At 43.4% G+C, this 20,602-nt stretch overlaps 1 protein-coding gene across 11 annotated transcripts in view; it reads left to right on the top strand.

Moving 5' to 3' along the window:
- Positions 1–20,602, top strand: part of BCAS3 (BCAS3 microtubule associated cell migration factor) — a 297,790-nt gene that overhangs the window by 188,061 nt on the left and 89,127 nt on the right. The window contains exon 24 of one of the 11 annotated variants that reach the window (XM_040082194.2): positions 11,725–11,879. The exons of the other annotated variants lie outside the window; for them this stretch is intronic. Coding sequence (XP_039938128.1) covers positions 11,725–11,750 — 26 coding nt within the window. The 3' untranslated portion in view covers positions 11,751–11,879. Of the gene's footprint in view, positions 1–11,724; positions 11,880–20,602 lie in introns of those variants that run through there. 11 annotated transcript variants of the gene reach the window in all.

Raw genomic sequence — 20,602 nt, forward strand, 5'->3', positions numbered from 1 at the left:
TGGCTGTTTCCAAGCTGCCAAATTCAAATAAACTCGGGCTGTAGGAAGGGGAAATCTGCACAGCTCAGAGGAACTTTAAAAGAGAGGTTTTTAACTGAGAAGCCAACCTGACGTATAGAAAAATGCTAATTAAACTTAGTGCCATATATCGGTAACAGATAATTAAATGTTAATAGCTGAGAAGTTTTTCAATTAAAAATGAACTGTTTGTGTCCCCTTGATTTCTTCAGGGGGCCGGGGCCATGTCGCTGTCGTTTGTGCCGTTCCCCGCTACAGTAATCATTTTAATAAAATGCAATTATCTGCATAATTAATTTCTTTGACTGCTCTGCTGTGTCCTTCTCTTGCAGAGGCCAGAATGTCAAAGATCAAGTAGACTGGAGAAAATAAAAAATTCACTTTGTGAAAGGATATAAAAAATACTTGGAATTTCAATGCATTGGCTTCTATTTATCTCAAATGTCAAGGGCAGTGTAAAATGTATTTTTAAAATGTGTTTTTGTATGGTTTGAGCCCATTCTTGGCGTAGTTGCGAATCTAGAGGGGCCATTGTTCTTTGAGAGAGTTTGAGGGGGTTTCTTTGTACAAAGTGACAAAAAGAAGACTTGGAGTACTGGGCTGCCATTGTTCCTGTGCGGCGCTGTAAAATTTGATTTGAAATTAGGACCTCGGGGCAAGCTCTTCAATAGCCAGTTTTTATTTTCTGCCAGCATTTTAATCACTCTTGGGCTTAAAGTGGATGACCAACATAATGCCTCTATGTTTAATAGAACAGTTCATATCTTGAAGGCCAGTTAACTGAATTCAGGGATCTGTCATCTGCCCAACATTAGTCTTTTCTGTTTCCTGTCTATTTATGAAGATAGCTCTGCACTCCAGCTAGCTCTCAAAGAAGAGCAACTCTTTTTTCTCTTTCCCTTTTTTTTTTTTCTTTTTTTTCTTTTTAAATTTTTTTTCTCTCTGAATTTCTTCAGAGCTGTGCTGTCTCTTTTAGTGATCCCTTAAAGGAGCGGGGCCAGTGCCACAGCGTTGGTGTCAGCAGATGGGGCAGGGAGGGGAGGGACAGATGGAAGAGTCAGATTTCCTGGTGAAACAGGATGGTGGGAAGGGAAAAGTGATACCTAAGCCTTCTTGGGATTCCCATTCAGGGATGTGTGAGCAGGGAAAGCAGGAAAACTGGGGAGGAAACAGGTTTTAAAGAGCTGATGTCTGGGTCAGGCTGTGCTCAGGAGAACAGGAGCCTGCAAGAACATTTGGTGAAATTCCGTGGGTGGTTTGATGTGTTTGGGTTGTTTGAACACCCTGGGTGGGTTCGTCCATGGCCATGTTTGCTGAGCAGGTTCCAGGCTGGTGGCTGCACGTGGAGGAGCTCGGAGTGTTGGAGGTTCTGAGGGGACAGCACTGGGGGCAGGTGGCCCTGGTGTGCCCCCAGGGAGGTCCTCGTGCAGGTGAGGCCTAAACCAGAGGTGTAGTTCAGGTTTAAAGCCATTTAGTGCATGGGACGGAGCACACAGGAGGTTTTGCTGGTTTAGGAGCTGCTCTGGGAGTTGTAATTTCTCCAGCACCACTCAGCCTGAGTTCCTTGTACCCAGCAGTGTCCGGCTCCTCCTGTCCTCAGCTGGGCATCACACATGACCATGATGAGCTGTCAAGGTGGCTACAAGCCAAGGTGACATTTCAAAAAGCAGCACTACAGCACAAACTGCACTTTTCTAACAGAGATGTGAGGATTGGAACAGATGTTCCCTCAAAAATTTGGTTTGGGTTGCTCTAGGAGTGCTAATTGTGACATTGTGACTGGAGAAGGGACTTCAACCACCAGGCCGCTAACTGGTCACTGACTGGTGATGGTTTCTGATTGAGTTAAAACTGGGCAAAGCTGACACCAGTAGCCCAAAGTGAAAGGGAAAACGTTTCATAGCCCATTACTAATTATGATCTGTTGCACATTAAAATTAATTCCTAGTAAGCTGAAATTCGGGGTTGGTTTGCCAGAAATGAAACAACTTCAGGCATAGATTAGGGTATTTCAGTCATAATCATCTGATGCCTCCCTTGTCTTTATTTGTTCGAAATCAACAGAATCCAGCTTGTTTTCCACGCTGTTCCTTGTGCAGATGCAGGAGCAGAGTGGCTCACCAGGGCTGGGGATCTAGGAGAGGTTAACATATTCAGCAGCATCAAGCAGAGCTTTTCATTCACGTTCAAATGGAGCTGTGTGGGTGGCTCCACAATGTGGGAAATGCTTTTCATTGAAGAATCTGAATATTTTGTAAGGAAGTGAATAGTTGCAGATAATCTTTTCTGTAGTACTGAAATAAAGAACAAATGAGCTATTCTCAGAACATACTGAGGCGTTACTGTCTTCAGTGATTTAACAGAGCTCTACAGAAAAAAATATTCCAAACTTGACAGATTCATATCCTAATCTTTTGCTCCTTCGTCAGGAGACTGCGTGGTTTGTGTAGCTGATACTGGTTAAAGCAGAAGGAGTTAAAAGGAGACATTTGCTCCAGCACTGCCTTTTGGGAAATACAACTCAATTTCTTAAATTATAAATGTCAGATAGAACTCCAGGAGTCAACATGGGGGCCGTGGGCTGGGTACGCCCCCAAAACACCCAGCAGCTCATGTGAGCCAGAATTTTGGTTCCTGGCAGGCCACTGAGGAGACTTTGGGGCTTTATATCAATGTCAGAGCACTGGCACAGCTGCCCTGGGCAGTGGTGGAGTGCCCATCCCAGCAGGGATTTAAAGGATCTGTGGATGTGGGGACGTGGGTTCCTGGTGGCTTTGGCAGTGGAACAGTTGGACTCTGTGATCTTAGAGGGCTTTTCCACCCTCAGTGACTCTCTGCTAGGATATAACAGTGAAATTTTGCTCTCGTTATTTTACTGAGGGTGAAGTTTTTCCCTGAGTGCAGGGTTTGAAGGACAGGGCCAGGCTTGGGGAGTCCCCAGGTGACAATGCACAGCCTTGCCTTCCTGCATTCCCAGCAGTGATGCTGCAGGGGTGAGGTGAGATTTCCCAGCAGGAAAACCACTGCAGGAATTCAGGGCAGCTGCTGCAGCCCCGTGTGCTCTGTGTTCCCAAAATAATAAAACTTCAGCAGGTCCAGGGTATGTCCAAGACAAGGCTGAGTAGGTCAGCATCAGCCTTCACTAAACGTGATTAACTTTATCCATCTCCTGGTGAATTTCTTTCCAATCCACTCCAGTGCTTGATTTAATTTTCCTTTTATGTAAACTCCCAAGATTTAGCTTCATTAGAATGATTGCAGGGATTCCCTGCTCACGGCTGGCTGCTCCCTGATCCCTCCGGGGGTTTCCTCCCAACCCCTCCAGTCTGGTGCAGTGGAGGCAAAGCTGCAGGGCTTGAAAGAGCTGCTGTGGAAGAGTTGCTCAGGGAGGGAATCTCGTTGGATTCCTGCTTGGGAAAATGAGCAGCAGGTTCGATCTGCTGGGCAGGAGAGGTGCAAGCCCTGGGACTCAGGTCAGGATCTCTGCTGGGATCCAGACTGGGAGAGGTTTGTGCCTGTTTTCCTGAGCATCCCGTGGATTTGGTGATCACTAGATATTGTTCTTTTTATTTTTAATAATTAAAGATCAGTTTTGAAATAATTTTGTAACAGATTTGGTAAAAACTGCTGTGCCCTTATTCTGAATTACCCATTTTACCTGTGCCCAGAAATGTATCATGTGCTACACAAGCTTTTAATTGTTTTTACCTTTTCTAACAAGCTCAAAACCCAGCCACAATTGTTTCAAGCTTCAGGAGGTTAATGTTGTATAGACTATTTTAACCACCATTTTAAACTTGTTTTACCACCAAGAAAAAAACAAATAGAAAAAAAAAAAGGGGGGGGGGGAAAGGACTTCTGCCTTTTTTCCACAATATTAGATCTATCATATCAGAGTCCTTTATTGAATATTTTATTGACCGTCTGCTTGCCCTGTGCTAACCTGCCTGACATCCAAAGTTTCTCCCTCTCTGGAGAGGCCACGTCAGCTCCCATTAAGCAGCTGAGCGTGAATTTTCCCTTCTTATTTCCTGTGGATAAACTCCATCCCAGCAGGAGGAACCTGAGCCCTGGTGCATCCCAGGGACAGCCAGAGCCAGCAGCAGCTCGGGGTGGCTTTAAGGTGGCCTTGGCAGGGGTGGGCTCCACGCACCAGGATCTTCCCTTCAGGGCTTGCATCAGCATTTTGTATAATTTTGCTTTACACAAATGCAAAGGTATTGAAGAGGAAAATTTCTTCCCCTGGCAAGTTAATTACTTGACTTCTCATAGAAGCAAAGCTTGAAGCAAAATGGGAGAGGAAAATGCATCTTCTGCTTAAATTAGACAGCCTGTGCAGGAACAGGGGTTTGATGTCCTGAGCTGTTGCGCTTTTTATTGCCTCAGTTAATTTTCCAGATTGTTTTATGTTATTAATATTTAATTTTACTTTCTGCACACCTTCCTTTTTAAATTGTGTAATATTTAAGTTCTCTGTTTTCCTGGAAAAACCAGGAAAAGGTTGTGTCCTGTAGGGTTTTATGGCCACACAAACCCTTTGCTTGCAGAGTCTGCTCTGGCTGGGCGTCCTTGAGAGCTCTGTGCTGAGCCTGCTGCCCTCTCAATAACGTGCCCCTGGTTTTTTTTGCTGTGCTATGTGACATTTACTAAATAGTTTTAATATGAAATAGGTATAAATCTTTCATAATTCCTCAGCTGACATGGTTGAAATAATGGGCAATGTCATTATGTGCCTCCCTTCGTATGCAACGATTGTTTGACAGACATTGTGGCGTCTCTGAGCAAAGCATCCAGGGCAAGGGAAAAGAAAATTTTCCTCCAAGCCATAAAATATTTTAGGCCACCTTTCATGGCTTATTATCTAATTTTTCTTCATTTTTTTTTTTAATACAGAATTTTAAAATATTTAGAAAATTTGTTTTCCTTCAGGGAATAAGAATTCACGCAAGAACTTAAAACAGGACAACTCTACCTGAGCTTTACTGTTCTTGAAAAGCTCTTGGGAATAAGAAAAGCAAATTTGGAAGAAAAGATTATTAGATTACTTTTCTAAGGATATTTTTGTTGTGGTGGAGCTGGAGGGGTGAGCAAAGTTGATTCAAATTATATCTCTGGGTCTGCAATGTGCTGGCAGCAACGTGTGTCTAACTCAAAATGCAGTAAGAAGTGGGGGAAATTTAATTTTTTTATGGTGGTTATGGACATCTCTGGAGAAGGGTGCAATTCTTGGGACATGTAAGGCAGCTTTGGGGTTTTTGTGCCTTTCTTTCCCAAAGTTGGTGTCAGATGTTGTAACGTAATTTATTTTCCCATTAGCTTTTGCTAATGATACTAAAACTTCCTTTAAAAGCTTTCCTAATTAATGATCTTCTTGCTCCCAAACAAAAACTATATTGTCCTTGAGAAGTGCCTGAGTATTTTAAAAACAACGGGCTGTTGGTAGGTTTTATTGCCTCATGAATTTAGGGTCAACACACCTATTATTTGCCAGAGTTAATTTGTGCTGGGTTATTGACTGTCGGCTTGTTGGGGATATCTGACTCTTGTAAAAGTTACACTCATCTCAAATGGTTGTAATTTTATTCTTCGTGCTCTGGTGCCACAATATTTAGCTAATAAAAGAAGGGGAACAGTTGTACAAAGGCAGGTATTTAACTTCAGGCTCGTGAGAGCGAGGGAGTGAGGTTGTCATTACTCTTTGTATTCCTTCTCTCTAACGCTGAATGGTTTTAATTTTCTTTTAGATAAGGAAAGGGGGAAAGACGACTTCGTTAAAATCATGAGACGTGGAAAAAAGTACAAGACACTTAGCTGTGATTTGTAAGTTTTTAATCAGATTTTTCAGGTGGCTCTGTCCAGCTCAGGGCTTTGGCCACTTGCAAAGGCTCAGTGGCACTAAAATATCCAACTCCTGCCAAAGGGATGGGAGAGCTTAGTTTGATGTAGAACGTGAGTGTCAAGGTGAAAATATCCCCCTTGGACACTCCAACTGGAAGCACAGCAGATAGTAAAGCTGGCAGTTGGTTTAAAAATCCCCTAAGAAACCATTCCTTTTGTGTTTACAATTCAGAATTAAATTGGGGAATTGTTCCTTCTGCTTTTCCTAGTGTCTGCTTCCATCCCAAATCTGAGCCATATGTCCTTGTGGGGTAAAAACCAGAGTTGCCTATAAAGCAGTCTTCGAACACACAGTGCCAAGCCCAAAGCCTCTCGCTGTGCCTTGCTCTCCGAACTCCAGTCGATAAAAAGTTCCTCAGCAGAATCCAAATTAGCACTGGGAAGTCATGACCTGTAATGTGGGAGTTGGAAAATATCCATTTGTCCTGCAGGGTGCCCTGGGAAATCACGTGTTCCCGTGTAGGAAATTCAGGAGAGTGGTGAGCTTGATCCTGTTATCCCAGTGTTTTCCCAGTCTCTTGGGGTCTTTTTTTTAATGCCCAAATATGTTATTATTCCTTTGCTTCATTCTGGGCTGACAGAAGCAATTCAGAAATACTCCTCAGCCTGCTGGATCTCTGCAGATCCAGGAGTTTGCTCTGACACCCTTGGCACAGTCACTTGCTATTAAAAAGTGGAGGGTTATTCTGACCCCTAAAGCCAGCGCTGCTGAGCAGGTGGCAGTCTAATTCTTTGCTTGATTTCCAGCAAGCTTTGGCTTTTGGCTCTATTTATTACATATAAAGGGGGAAGCATCTGAGACTGGTTTAAGTCAAGTCTAGGAGTTTCCCTGCCTGCCACAGCCACCCTGAGGAAGCACCTAAGGAACTCAAACACCTCTGCTTTTATGGCTGCTTTATAAATAATCACCCCAATCCTTCCCGAATTATTTTTGCTAGTTTATAGTGCGCGTGGAGCTTTTCAAACTGGAAAACCAAAAGCTGGCTCTGTTCGTTTTCTCAGGAAATTGTAGCCAGGGCAGTGAATTCATAGCTAAGCTCTTACTCAGTGGCTACTGTATTACAAATAACTCTTCACCTTGGCCCTGTTTCTCCAGCCATTACTCACTGTGAGTAGCACTTACTCATGAGCACAGAGTGGCAGAGAAGTAGATGATTCTGCTGTCATTGCTCACAGTTTTAGTACCCTGGCACATCAGGAGGTTTATTTTCAAACAAGGAGTCATTTTCCTCAAGAAGTGGCAAGTTTTCCTACCCGGTAAGATTACACTTGCAAAAATTATCCCAAGGAATTCGTGCTGAAGATAAATCAAAAATTAAAGTGAGGAAAGTGGGGAGAAACTGGGATATTTGGAAGGGTGTGTGCCTGAAAGTGGTGCTATGGTTTTTGCTTGGGCGCTGGCAGCAGCGTGGAGCTGAGGAGCAGCTCGGGAGCACTGATGGGAGAGCATCACCTCACCCCTGCCGCTTTCCCCTCGCCATCACTCTGCTTTGCTTCCAAAGTGTAAATTAACTTAAAGGTTCAGAGCTTTTGGGAAAGATTCCAGACCAGAGGTCATCTTTTCTGGGTGGTTTATTGGCTGGACCGTGTTTGCCCACATCTCTAGTGTTCGGCTGCTGAGGGAGTTTATGAAATTTTGATGCAGGAATTAGGTTGTTGCTCGTCTTGTACCTCCTTGCTCATATTATTGACAGTACCACTGAACTGCTTGAGGCAGATAGTATCTCAGTGATCACTGTGCTATTTCAGCTCTCCACTGCTGACAACATCAGAAGTGTTTTAACAGGGTTTTAATGGGCAGCCTCTGCGGCTCCTTGGAGGGTTGCAAATAGCTGCCGTGAAAAACCTTTTCTGCCGCTCTGAGCTGACGTGCCCTGCTTCCCTTCCCTTCCCTTTCCTTCCCCATCCAGCTGCTGCCTGTCTCTAGCTGCAGCACTGGTGACAAGTCCTGATGTGGGCCAGGCACCGTGCAAGTGCCTGCATCCTTCAGGGGAGCCGTGAAGAGGAACAACACGGCTGTGAAGCCACTGGGAGGGGCAGGGATCCCAAACAGCATCCACAAATCCCCTCCTCTGCCGCAAACAGCGTCACGCGAGTTACACCAGCGCTCAACACCGAGCTTTCCCCCTTGTTTTCATGCTCACAACATGTTTTTCGTGATGCCCCAGAGCGAGACTTGACGATTCTGAAGCGAACAACTTTTATTTTTCATCAGGAGACGGAATAGGATGGAATGAATCCCCCCCTTTTCTCAAGACAAAGCGTTGATTTGATGGCAGCAGTTTCTAGCTGAGTGGTTGCCTTGCTCTGCTTGTTACCAGAAATGAGGCCTGGAGAACAGCTTTCTTTGCACTATGGAAAAGCTTTCCCCTCCTTGTTTTGCTTAATATAACTATAATGTGCCCTTTATCACACTTCAACTTGAGTAATCCCAGTTTGGAAATAGCGCAGAAATACCCATGGGAAAAAGCAGGAGAAACGTACATTATAAAGAACACCCAGGCCAAGCTCAAAAGATCCACTGACATGTAAATTTAATTAAAAAATTATAGGTTTTCAATGAGGGCTTGTGTCTTCAATTTACCAGTTTCCGTGACTTCTCCAGCAAAAGTGTTTCTTTTTTGCATTCTTGGTGGAAAACACACTGAGGGCTATTACCGTCTCCAAGAAGAGCCTCTATTCTGTGTCGCAGGGAAAAAATAAAATTACCCAAAATATGTACACTTGAAATAAGTAAGAAAAATATCCACTTTCCTGTTTTGTTTTATTTCTATCGTCTAACAAAAGTTAAACTTTCCAGTAACCAGCAGTGCATGAAAAAGCATGTCCTAACGGTGTGAATAAGCTTCCTTTTGATTGCATGTGAGAATTGCAGGGTATTTTTGTTTATTCCGTGAAAGACGCGTGAGATTGGATAAAACAGTGGTGAGTGGGTGAGCAGAAGAAGAGCTGATGGCCAAAGGTAAAGGCTCGTGATATAAGAAGTCACTGTTCAAAGAGGATTCTAGCTTAAAGAAGGGAAGCCCGAGGTTTTATTGTTGAAAATTAATCAATTTCTTCACCAACTGCATGTTTAAAGGAAGAAATCCCAGCAAGGGAACCCCACCTTCTTTGGTGTGACCCAGGACCAAGGGGTGTCCAAAATCCAGAGATTCTCCTCGATGTCCTCATCCTCAAACCCAGAGGGAAAATAAACTTGAATCTCTTGGCTGCTAAAACTTAAAGGGAAAATCCAAAGGTCTTTGGAACTCAGCAGGATTAAATGCTTTTCTTAACTCTGTTCTTCCATCCACTCTTCTTTCAGCAAAGCCCCGTGCAGGCTGAACCTCTCAAATATCAGGGTATATAAAAGCTACTTCTGCTTAATACCCATTATTTCAGTTTTTAATGCAGTAAAGGCAGTGGCTTTTGTGGTGCTTTCTTAAGTCCAAAGCAGCTGCTCAAAGGACCAAATCTTTAGGTTAAGAGAGAGAGGAAAAAAACCTCTTGTCTCTGTAATTTCAGCCCCTCAGTAAATAAATGGAGGAGATGTTCAGAGCAGAGCTGTGACTTTCACACTTTCTGCCTCCAAGCTTGTGGGTTCTGCTGGAAGTTGCAGCCCTGAAAACCACTGTGGTTTTTGTTTCTCTAACTTAATTAATAAAAACAATTCATCAGTAGCTGATGCCTTTCAGAGTGGTTTTTCCCTGAGTCAGCTTGCTGTGGAAGAGGTTCATTATAAATTACAATGAGCAAAACAAAAAGAAATAGGCAGAATAAAGCTTCTGATGTGGTGGGCTGAGTTTATTTGAGGAAACTTATAACCAAAATTGCTGCATTCTCATTTATGTACGTTGTTCCATGTCTAAAATGGAAAAAAAAAAAAAAAAAAAGAGTTGAAGTGATCAACAGCAGAAGGGACTAAGGGAAGGAAAAGGAGCCGGTGCTGCTTTGGAGTTATTTTTATGCAGATTGTTTGTCACCTGTGCTGGTTCAGTGCCTGCTTTGAAGTTAGTCTGGCATTAGTGTTGTGCCTTAGGCAAGGTTGTTTGCTGCCTCTCTGTCCGTGTTATTTCACTTGCTTTTATGTTCGCTTCTATCTCATAGATTTGCCCTGCCAGTTTGGATGTAATCGTACAAAACTTGGCTTTTGGGTTTATCCCGTAGCTCCTGCTCACACCAGCCATCCTTTGCCCTGCAGAAAGACACTTGGTGAATGAAAGGCATTGGATTGGCCTGCTCATTCCTGAATTTCCCATAAAGAAAAATGTAATATTCTTAATCTTGTTTCTTAACGCATTCTAAACGTGATCAAAACCCATTAGAAGTCAGAGAGTCAGAGACACATTCATTCCAAAGGGGGGATCTGATGTAATTATGCCTCTGATGGTTGGACTCGGTGATCCTAGAGGTCTTTTCCAACCTAAATGATCCCGTGGCTCATCTGGATGCACAAAGTGATTCCAGCAGGTGGGTGAGGATCTGTCTGTCCAATAGGTTTGGACTGCACAGGATCAATACAGAGATTTAAGGGATGAGTTCATCACTGAGCTGTTTCTTGGACATCATGGAGCAGAAACCAGCCTGCAATTGCACAGGTTATGTCACTGCTTGAATCCTGCCTGTCTCCATTCCTTTATTCCCAAATCTGGTTTTATCCCACCTGTCTGGGGACAGGCAAGGTGCTGCATGGCCAAAGGGCCCTTCTCTGCTTCAGGGTAGAAGAGTTCCCTTAAAAATAGACCCTGTGTGTAACTCTGGGTTCAATTACCCAAAATAATGGCTAAAATATCCTTCTGTTGCCTGTGCTTCTTCAGCACGTGGAGCAAAGGTAAACTGAAAATTTAAAAAAAAAAAAAAAAAAGGAGGAAAAATAAAATGTCTCCTGTGCTTCCCTGAGATTCCCAGTTCCAGGGCACAGCACCCATCACCCCAGGTGCCAAGGCCACAGTGACAGACTGAGACTCTGGGTCCTGCTTTGTAACATCCTTTGGTATTTATGGCCTGATTCTGAAGGGTATTAAATGTATAAAATATGTATGTTTAAGTGATGTATTTGAATCTCCAAGTCACTCCACCGTTAATGTGCTTTTAAGTGTTTTCATGACGATGTGCTTAGGTAGGAACAAATTGAGCTTGTAAGGAAGTTTAGGGAAGATAAAATTTAGGATGCCTCGAGCTTCTTCAGGTGGGTTTAGCAGCAGGAGGAGGCAGGACTGGAGTTGAGCTTTCCTTACCAGTTACTTTGCAACGTGGGCCAGGTATAAAATCAAGTCAGATATAAAACAGAGATGTCAGTGAGCAGCCGAGCAGCAATGGCTTTGGCAGAGGTGAGGGTGTCCCTGCTTGTGGCTGTGACCATCCCAAACCTCTGCCATGGCTCTGTGTTCTCCAGTGCCAGAGATGAGGCAGCTCATCCTGCAGATATTTCCAGTCACATGCTGTGGAGCGTTTTAGGCAAATTCTGTTTAAGCAGCTGTCAGATGAAAACTATCAAAGCTCAGTTTTGTTCCTGGAGCTCTCTGAATATTCCTCATGGGTTCCCGGGGCTGAAAGCAGTCATGTGTGGCAGCGCCACACTGCCAGGCTCTTGTGCTCTGGAATTTAGAGGGAAATGAGGATCCTCTCCCTCTCATTTACTTCCATTGCTGCCTCTTCCTTTATTTCCATGCGCGGAGGCCTCACAGTCGTGGGACTGGGCAGCTCCTTTCTAAAATGCAATATTTACCCTGTGCCACTTCTGAGCCTGCACCCTCAGTGACAGAATTGATTCAGTTGGTGCTGCTGCACTTTTAATGTTCCCTTTTATGTTCATGTTTGTTCCAACAGAGTGGCCACTAGCACAGACGACTTGAACTTGTATCACCCGCAAACTGACAACGCTGGAGCCACCAGTTTGTCATTATCCCTCCTAGTGTATCTGATTTAATTTTGCAACACTGGATTAATTCTTAAAATTGCAGTGCTTTTTGCTCGTTAATGGTCAGTAAATGATTCGGGGTGGGGGGGGCGGGGGAGGGTTGGTTGGGGGAATGGAATTCATCAGTTTTGCAGTCGTTTTAATTCTTCTCGTTTTAAGTTGTTCTATAAATATGTCTTTATGGATGTAGTTTTACTAGCTTAAAAACATCTAATTGAAAACAGTTGCTTAAATCTCTTTGGATCAAGGAGGCAGTAATAAGCAAAGAGAGTATCTTATCCCTGCAATCCAGAAACGCTTAGTGACTGGTATACTCAGTGCATGTGTAATCAGCTTCTTGTTTCATCTAAAAACCTTAGCTCTTCTGGTGTGATTTAGTACTTCCCCAGCAGCATGGTTTCCCTTGTCTGTAAGATTATCAACGAGCAAAACTAAATATATAAACCAAAAAATGGCCTAACAGGCAGAAGTGTTCTGAGAACTCTTCTTGTTCGTTTGTGCCCTCTCGTCGTGGGGCTGGTGCGTTCCAGCACGGCCGGGCCTTGATTCGAGTCTCGCAAATTAACGTTTTGTTGTACATTACGTAATGTTATTCTTATCACTTAACGTTTGCATCGGGCAGGACTGATCTCTGCTATTTTGTAATGCTCCCCCCCAGCAGATGAAGCATCTCTTAGAGGAGATCAGCTTGGGCTTTTTACCTACTGACGCTGCTTGGGAGTCCCAAACCACTGAGCTCCCAGGGATAAGAGCTCGGCTAGACCTCTGCTTCCTGAATTCTGGGGGATTGGGTTTGGCACAGGGGGTCATTGCTGGGATTTGGGTTCGGGGCCTCGTGTACTGTTTGTTTGATGTCAGAAATGTGGATCCTTTCTGGCTGATGAGATGTAATAACTGCAGATCGCCGTGCGCGGTGCGGGGATGCTTGGATGATGTGAACGCTCTAAATGATGTTGTTAATACATTTAAACAAAAATTACTGATGACCACTCTGGCTGCTGGCCTGTTTTTTCAAGGCTCCTACCTGCGTCCCTCTGGTTTGCAATGTGGCACCATTTTCCAAGGGGATCCTCAGAAAGTGCCCCAGCAAACCTCAGAAGTCTGTAAATGATCCGTGGCTCGTTTCCAAGCGGGGAAGCCAGGGAAAGAAAGCCAGTCTGTGCTGGGGAGAGGGAAGGAGAAACCACAAGTTTTTCTTCATGCAAGTGGGAAGTAAAACAGGTTAAATTACCTGAGATTTAGTGATTTTTTGTTTTTAACATCCGTGTTACTCATCTGAATTGGACTGTCCACATGGTCCATTGTAATGTCTCCTTAGGGGAGTAGGAATTAATGGAGCTGGTAATTTCATAAGTTGCAAGCCCACATTTGATAAGATTTTGTGTATCTTATTCCTTAAACAGCCAAACTGTGCCATAGACTTTACTGAGAAAATTGTGTCATTTTCCTTTTTCATTTATTTTCTTTGGAAATGTCAAATAATTTCACACAAACATCAATCCAAAGGATTCAAGATCAGCAGTGTAGCAGCACCACAGGACTAAGGAGCACACACTTGTGCAGTATCTCATTCTTTGTCCAGGGTTAAAACTCAGAGTTCAACCCCTGAAAATTCTTTTTCCAAGTCTTTGTGATAAGCAAGCAGCACTTCACACAAGGCCTTTGTTGGAAATCACCCGTGGTTTGGGGCTTTAAGAAATGCCTAAGTGTGTTCTGCCCATCTAAAAGCCATCCATTACAAAAAATAATCAGACATCCTTTTTTTTTTTTTTCTCATACATTTGTGTCATTCTGCGAATCAGAAGCATTTTGTGTGCTAAGGGCAATGTGCTTTGCTTTTGGAATTCCTGAGTTTCACTAAACCCCTGGGGCAGAGTTTGTTCAGGAGACCTGAGGTGACCTGTAAATGGGAGCTGCTTAGCAAGATCATTTTAAAGAGGAACTGAAATGCAGTGTCCACATATAATGTAATAACATCGTAATGCAAAGACAAAAGCAGTATTTTTATATTAGCTGACCCACTGAAAGCACAATCCTCTAGGATGGGCAGCTTCCTCATTTGTAAATGACGAATCTCAGATGGAAAAAAAAATTGGTGACTTTTCTGAACCCAAAAATCCTTCTGCAAGCAGAGCTGAAGAGTTCCTGTGGAGGTTTGGATTCTGTGTTGCTGCTGTGGATGCTGAGCTCTCTGCTGGCAGGGAAGGTGTAGGAGAAAGGAATATCTGGTTTGGCTATAGGATAATGTGCTGCCTGTTTGGGAGCCAGCCTTTCCATTCTGCTGGACTTAAAACCTCAGTTTTCCTCCAACCGAGTGTCTATAAACACACTGAGAGTCTAAAAAATAAAGAGGAGGCACCTGCTCATTGTCCTCATTTCCCATGGAAACCAGGAAATGTCATGTTTGAGCTCCTGAGCTGCTGTCCTGCAGTTTAATTCACCTTAAAAATTAATTAAGGATCTTTATTGCCATTGTCTTGGAGTTGGACTTGTTTCTAAGCTCTAAATATTTGAGCTTCCCTCAGGGGAATGCTGAATCCCTGTGGATGGGGTGTGGTGAGGACCCTCTGCATCCCAAAACTGCGTCCATCCAGGGCAGCCCGTCCCATTCTGAGGTGCAGAGCAAAGTTCTTGCACCAGTTGGGAATCTGATGGAATTTGCTTCCATCTGACAGCTTTTCCAAATGGAGAGGAGCCACTGGCTGTTCCTGTGTGGGGCCGTTTCCACTCACTTCCACTGGGTTTGGGCTTGGGGAGGGGGCTTGGCCGCTCTGTTTTCATAGCATGAGAACAGATGTTATTTCACTGCACTGTCTGGAAGCTTTTCCTCCTCCCCCAGTCCTGCCGTAGGTGCTTGTCTTTTGAACCAAGATGAATTCCACTGGAAGTGTTAGAAAGTTCAGTTCCATTTCCAGGCTTTCTTTCATGATTCCTCCGTTTTCTTGCACGGTGGGTTAGGAACGTGTTAAAGCCGGTGGTAAAGTAATTTATGAAGGGCAGCTGGAGTTCAAAAGGTTCAAATATACAAGTTCAGTTCCAGCATCGTTTGGATCTTCACACCTCAGTGTCCCAACAGGGAAACTGGATACTGAGTTTTTACAGGTTTTACTGTAAAAACTGAGCCCTCCAGAACTTTTAGTAACTAATGGATTTTGCAGGAGTGATTTGACTGCCCTGGATGTCCATTAGCTGGGTTGCTTTGATGTCTTTGCTGGAAACCTAAATGGCTTTTACTTGCACTTTTCTTTCTTTTTACCAGTTCTATGTTTGCAGGAGATGTCTTTTGTATCGCAGTAGCCGGTAGGAAAAAAAAGTGATGCACTGAAAAAATCGGAGGAGCCTTTAATCACAGAATATCCTAACTACAATTTAAACTGTGTGTTCTCAAGAAAATTTCCATCTGCAGCTCACCAATCCCGAGCTGACTACTTGCAGTTTTAATCTTCTGATTCTTGAATTCACTCTTTTCTATGTGGCTTTGGTGGTGTTAAAATTTAATCCTCAGGAGCTACATTGTATTGAATATTGTATTGAATATATTTCTCTCCTTTCCTTGCTTGTCCTGCTTTATTGCTGGCAGTGGGGTTTGAAATATCCTGAAAAAAATCTGTGTTTGCCAATATGGGGGTGATAGATAAAACGATTTTCTACCTCGTGAGTAGTTTAAAAAAGTTTCCTCTTGTATATATTGAGCTGCCAGGTACTTGGCATCATTACTTTCATGTAATATACTCTTCCTATTAGAGGTACCCGCCTTTGATGGGCAACTCTTAAAAATATTTTACTGATTTAACAGAATTTTTCATCATCATGTTCTCTGTGTGCCCCTTACACTGAGTTTGTCTATTTTCTATCACCAGTGAGAATTCACTTTGTACCCTAATATCAAGAGCAAGCTTACTCTGTGTTGCAAAACGATATAGAACAAGGAAAAAACTCTAGAAAAATACTGATTTTCAGGGATATCTGATAATTCTGGACATTTTATACGTGGAAAAAGTGGCTGGCACAAGAGCAGAGGAATGATCAAACCACTTCCATTTGGAGGAGGAGGCATGGGATGGGCTGGGGGTGTTTCTCCCTGTCAAACAAACACTTAGGAGGAAGGAGGTGTTGGAGCTGGTGTGGTTCCCCACACAAGGGTTTTATTTTGTGGTGGAAAATCTAATCTTTCCGAGACCATTTCTCTTGGGTCTGAGTCTGAAGTCTGCTTTATATTGGGAGATTGGCATGAAATCCACAGCACTTAAAGAGGATAAAGGCCTTTGTCTCCAAAATGTACATTTTTTTTGGAACTGTAAAGGCAGTGGAACAAGAAATGGTTTTAAGTATATAATGTTAAGATTCAACCTTGTAATCCTTTCTCAAGTAAAAATGTGTTACAGATCAATTTTATCAATTCCTATATTTTTTCCATGTGCTTTAGAGCATTCACATTAAAAAAAATAAAAAAATAAATTTAAAAAAACCCAACAAACAAAACAAACAAACAAAAAAAAAAAAAAAAAAAAAAAAACACCAAACAAACAAACAAAAAAAACACCTTCCACATTTAACTAAAAATTGAAGGATTTAAAAAGTTGATTACAACCTGTAAGGATTGTCACTAACCAGAGTGGCATCTTCTGGTTCCTCTGTAGGCACCATTTGATTTCTGTGAGGATTTAAAAACAAATTCAATAAAATACCATTTCTCTTGTTGCCTTTCTTATTTTCCTGGTCACTTTAAAGGACCCCAGAGCCTCTTTGTACATGAGGACATTGGGCAGCTCCTCAGCTTTGAGGTAAATTCAATAATATTTTGAGAAGTGCTATGCTGTAAGTAACCTCCAGTGTTTCTCTGCTTCCTTGAAATATTCCAGGAACATAAGAAGTACAAGAAATCATGGGCAGAAAGCAGGGAAGAGCTGAGAGTGGAGAAGGTGGGAGGAGGTGGCTCTCTCTGCACATTTGTGTTCAGTTTTCAGTCTGCAGGCAAAGGGGGCAGAAGAGACAAAATCACGAGAAGGAGTTTGAAAGGAATAAAAGAAGACTTATTCAGTTAAGTACATTAGAAATTATCTCACATAAATAGATGGAATCAAGAGCAGACCCCTGACTAATGTCAGTTCTTCTGGCACCACTGACTTAAATCAATTTACACGAGCTCAGGGTTGGGACAGACGGGCTCAGAATAATTTTTTAATCTGAACTCCCTTGCTCAGTAGACTTAAGTTTTGTGTGTTTGACTTCATAGATTAATATGCAACAAAACCAGAATTGCCACAGGTGCTGACCTGGAGAGGAAAGTGATGGAATAGGTCAGATGTCTGATGAGCTTTGGTAGACTGGAAGAGCGTGGGGTTGGATGGGATATTGGGAAGGAATTCTTGGCCCTGGCACAGGGTGCCCAGAGCAGCTGTGGCTGCCCCATCCCTGGAATTAGCCAAGGCCAGGTTGGACAGGGTTTGGAGCACCCTGGGACTGTGGAAAGTGTCCCTGCCCATGGCAGGGGTGGCACTGGATGAGCCTTAAGGTCCAAACCAACCCAAATTATTCTGGGATTCTCTTTTTCTATCTGTTTTTCCAAAAAGCCGCACTTGAGGCTTCCCAGGAAAAACCACAGCCTGTGACATTTTACAAGTGAGCTTTCTCCCCAGAGTTCCTCTCACACACACACACATACACACAAGTGTTTCTTCTGTTTGCACTCAGCTCTGGGGAAGGCAGCAGCAGCTTTGTGCCTGGCCCTTGTGCTTTGTGCAGCTCAGGTCCTTGACCAACAAATAGAATTAAGAATTTTCTCTTCTTGAATGCCTCATTTTGACAGTCGGTTTGTTGGCCGCTGTCTCACTTCCATTCAGATGTCAAATTTAGAGCAAAGCATGGGCAGTGTGGGCTGCATTTTTGGTCAGGGAGCAGCAACGGGCTTTGGCCATCCCTCCTCCAGCGCTTTTAAGGCACCTCCTGGAGTTAGGCTGGAGTGCTTTTAAAGTGAGCCAGCATCACTTGGATGTGGCTGAGGTGCAGCAATTTGGGAATTGCTCCCAGCTGGTGCAGAAATGATTTCCAAGCAAGCTGGGTGGCTCTTCAGCCGCTCTTCCCAGTAGAAGTAAGCTAAAATATATCGGAATTGTTGCTTTGACAAATAATCTAACGAGCCACTCAACTTGCTTTATGTATCGAATGTAGTCGCTTGACAGTTATTATTATTTTCTAATGATATTAAGTTATAAATTATTAACAAGTGTTTAATTTCAGTCCAAACAGACCCAACAAAAGGGATTTGTGCAGTTATGAATTGCAGCAAAACACAAAATTGTTGAGCTTTTAGTAAACGCAAACTTGGAGACCCTGGTTATTTCTCCCTCTTTCAACAGCCAGTCATGAAACTTTCCTGCCCTTTTCACCTTTAAACTTCATTTGAACTTGGAAAGAAGACTTGTGAATTGTGGAGGGGGGGGGAGGATAAAAAAAAAAAAAAAAAAAAAAGAAAGGAAAGAAAAAGAGTGGGGGCTGGGGGGAGAGAAGCTCTGCTCTGATTCTGTGTTACCGTAACAGTAATTCTGGCAAAATAATCCTCCTCTTGTGCATGAGTGTCTGCTACTGCTGCAGGGTAATCAGCTCACATGACATGCCTGGAGGCTAATGCTGGCCTGGGCTTTCTTTCTTTCTATTTTTTTTTTTTTTTTAAGTCCATATTTAAACAAAGGCTGATTATCCAAACAAGAATTTGGACTGCATCAGCTGGACCAGTTAAATTATAGTTAGTAAAACTTGGCACCTCCAGAGCTTGGAATGTTACAATTACAGCTGGATCCTCGTTTGGTAGGAGCCGTACAAAGTAATAAAAGTGGAGATTTTTATCTTTATAGGACATAGCTTAACTCTTTGAACGCAGAGGACCAAGTGCCAAATATTACAGTTAGTGCTCAGACACAAAATTCTGGGCCAGGAAATGGGATAAACAGTTGTATCCATGCTCGTGTATCCATGCCAGCACTCGGGTGGATGCTGTGGCACTTGCAGTGGATGTTCATTATCCTCCAGGATTCCTCTGAGATCAGGAACAGCAACACCAGCAGCAGCTTGTTGAACTCTCTTGTCTTCCTGTTGTCTTTTTGACAGCCTTGCTGTGGTTTTGTTTGAATTTCTCTTTTTTTTGTGTTTCCTGTTGCTGTGAAGAAGGTTTGTGTCCTTGAAGGATCAGGGCAATCCCTAAAATTGCTGTGATTTTCATCCCTCTGGAAAACTCTCTTCAATACTGGCTTGAAATCCTTGTGGAGCTGCTCCAGGGTGGGCAGGAGGCAGGGGGAGAGAGGCAGAAATTGGGTTTCATTTTAGCAAACTGCTCTTGACCATTCCAGCCTTGTTTTCTCTCCTTTACTACACAGAGAGCTTGGCTTTGATTAGTCACTTGCAAAGCTGAACTTTGGCTTTCTGGTTGTGTAGTAAATAGCTCTGGTTGCCAGTCAGAAAATGAAAGTTCTTCTCCTAAAATTAAACCGAGAGCCCTTATCATTAGCCTAGAACAAATCAATGCCTTTGCATTAATTCCCATGGAGTGGGGCCAGTTGACAGCTTTCCCTGGTGGAGCTCTGTGCATCCGTTCATCTCAGCTGCTTTCTTAAAAAAGTGTTTGTTGTTTGCATTTTCTGAAAACCTTAGTGAGGGATAAGGATTGAAATTCAAGCAGTCAAGACTGTCAAGAGCCCACCTGCTAGATAACATTTACCAGGCTGTACCTGGAGTTTTATCTTCGGTCTTCTTCGCACAGAATAAAAGTTCCCATTCATAAAAGAGTGGAGAAGTTAATTTCCTTTCTCATGGCACTTCTACCATGTCCCAGTGTACTTTTGTCGGTGACAAATAATACGGATGGCACGTGATTGCTGCAGCCACGATGCCGTGGGAGCTGGGAGAGCAGGGAGCAGGCTTCCTCAGGATGGAAGGACGTGGCTTTTCTTGCCTTGGAAGCCGAGAAGTTAAAGATTTTTCATCAAGATAAACGTGCAGATCCGTAAGGTACAGCTTGGTCTGGGAGGAATGATACCAACTGGAAGTAAGAAAGACCTAAGGAGAAATTGCTGGTTAATGTTTACTCTTTAATTACTGTTTTAATGGGGTGGCTTTACAACGTGACCTTCCCAGTGGTGGCTGCTTTAGCAGGGGGGATTTGGGCGCCGTGGGCTCCTGAGGAGGATCAGGAGCTGTTGGCTTTGGATCCAACACTCGGCATTTTCCGTGCTCGTGGCTCAAGGGAGAACTTCTCCCCCTGGAACAAGGACATTGGGCAACTTTGGGCTGCTTCCCGTAAAACTCTTGACTTTTTGTTGAGGGCCATGGAGCCTGCAGGAGGAGGAGCCCAAACCTGCAGTCTGAGGGCCAATATTTGGACTTTTCTGAGGTTTCCTGCTCTGTGCCTGGGAGGCCATCAAGAGTTTCTTTCCCAGTTTTGGGGAGGAATTTGGTTCTTGCTGTGTTCCCCAGTCCTTTTCTCTCTGCTCAGTTCTTGGCCATCACTGAGGAGCAGCAGAGACACCCCCATGAGACTTTTCCATGATAATACTTAATTCCAAGCACCAGCATTTGCTTTCTGGCTAGAAGAAATCCTCTGTTTATTCCATCTGCTCCCCTTGTTTTTCATCTGTATTGACCAGACTCACCTTAAGCTACAGTGAGAGGACTGAAGTGGTGCTTTGCTGACTGAAGGGACCAGGTTTCCAGCCTGGATCCAAGTGCATCCACCAGGGAAATATCCTTGGATTTAAACAGAAGAGGAATCCACAGGGCAGACTGGGATTGATC

Source organism: Hirundo rustica, chromosome 19 (genome assembly GCF_015227805.2).
Source record: "Hirundo rustica isolate bHirRus1 chromosome 19, bHirRus1.pri.v3, whole genome shotgun sequence".
Lineage (NCBI taxonomy): Eukaryota > Metazoa > Chordata > Aves > Passeriformes > Hirundinidae > Hirundo > Hirundo rustica.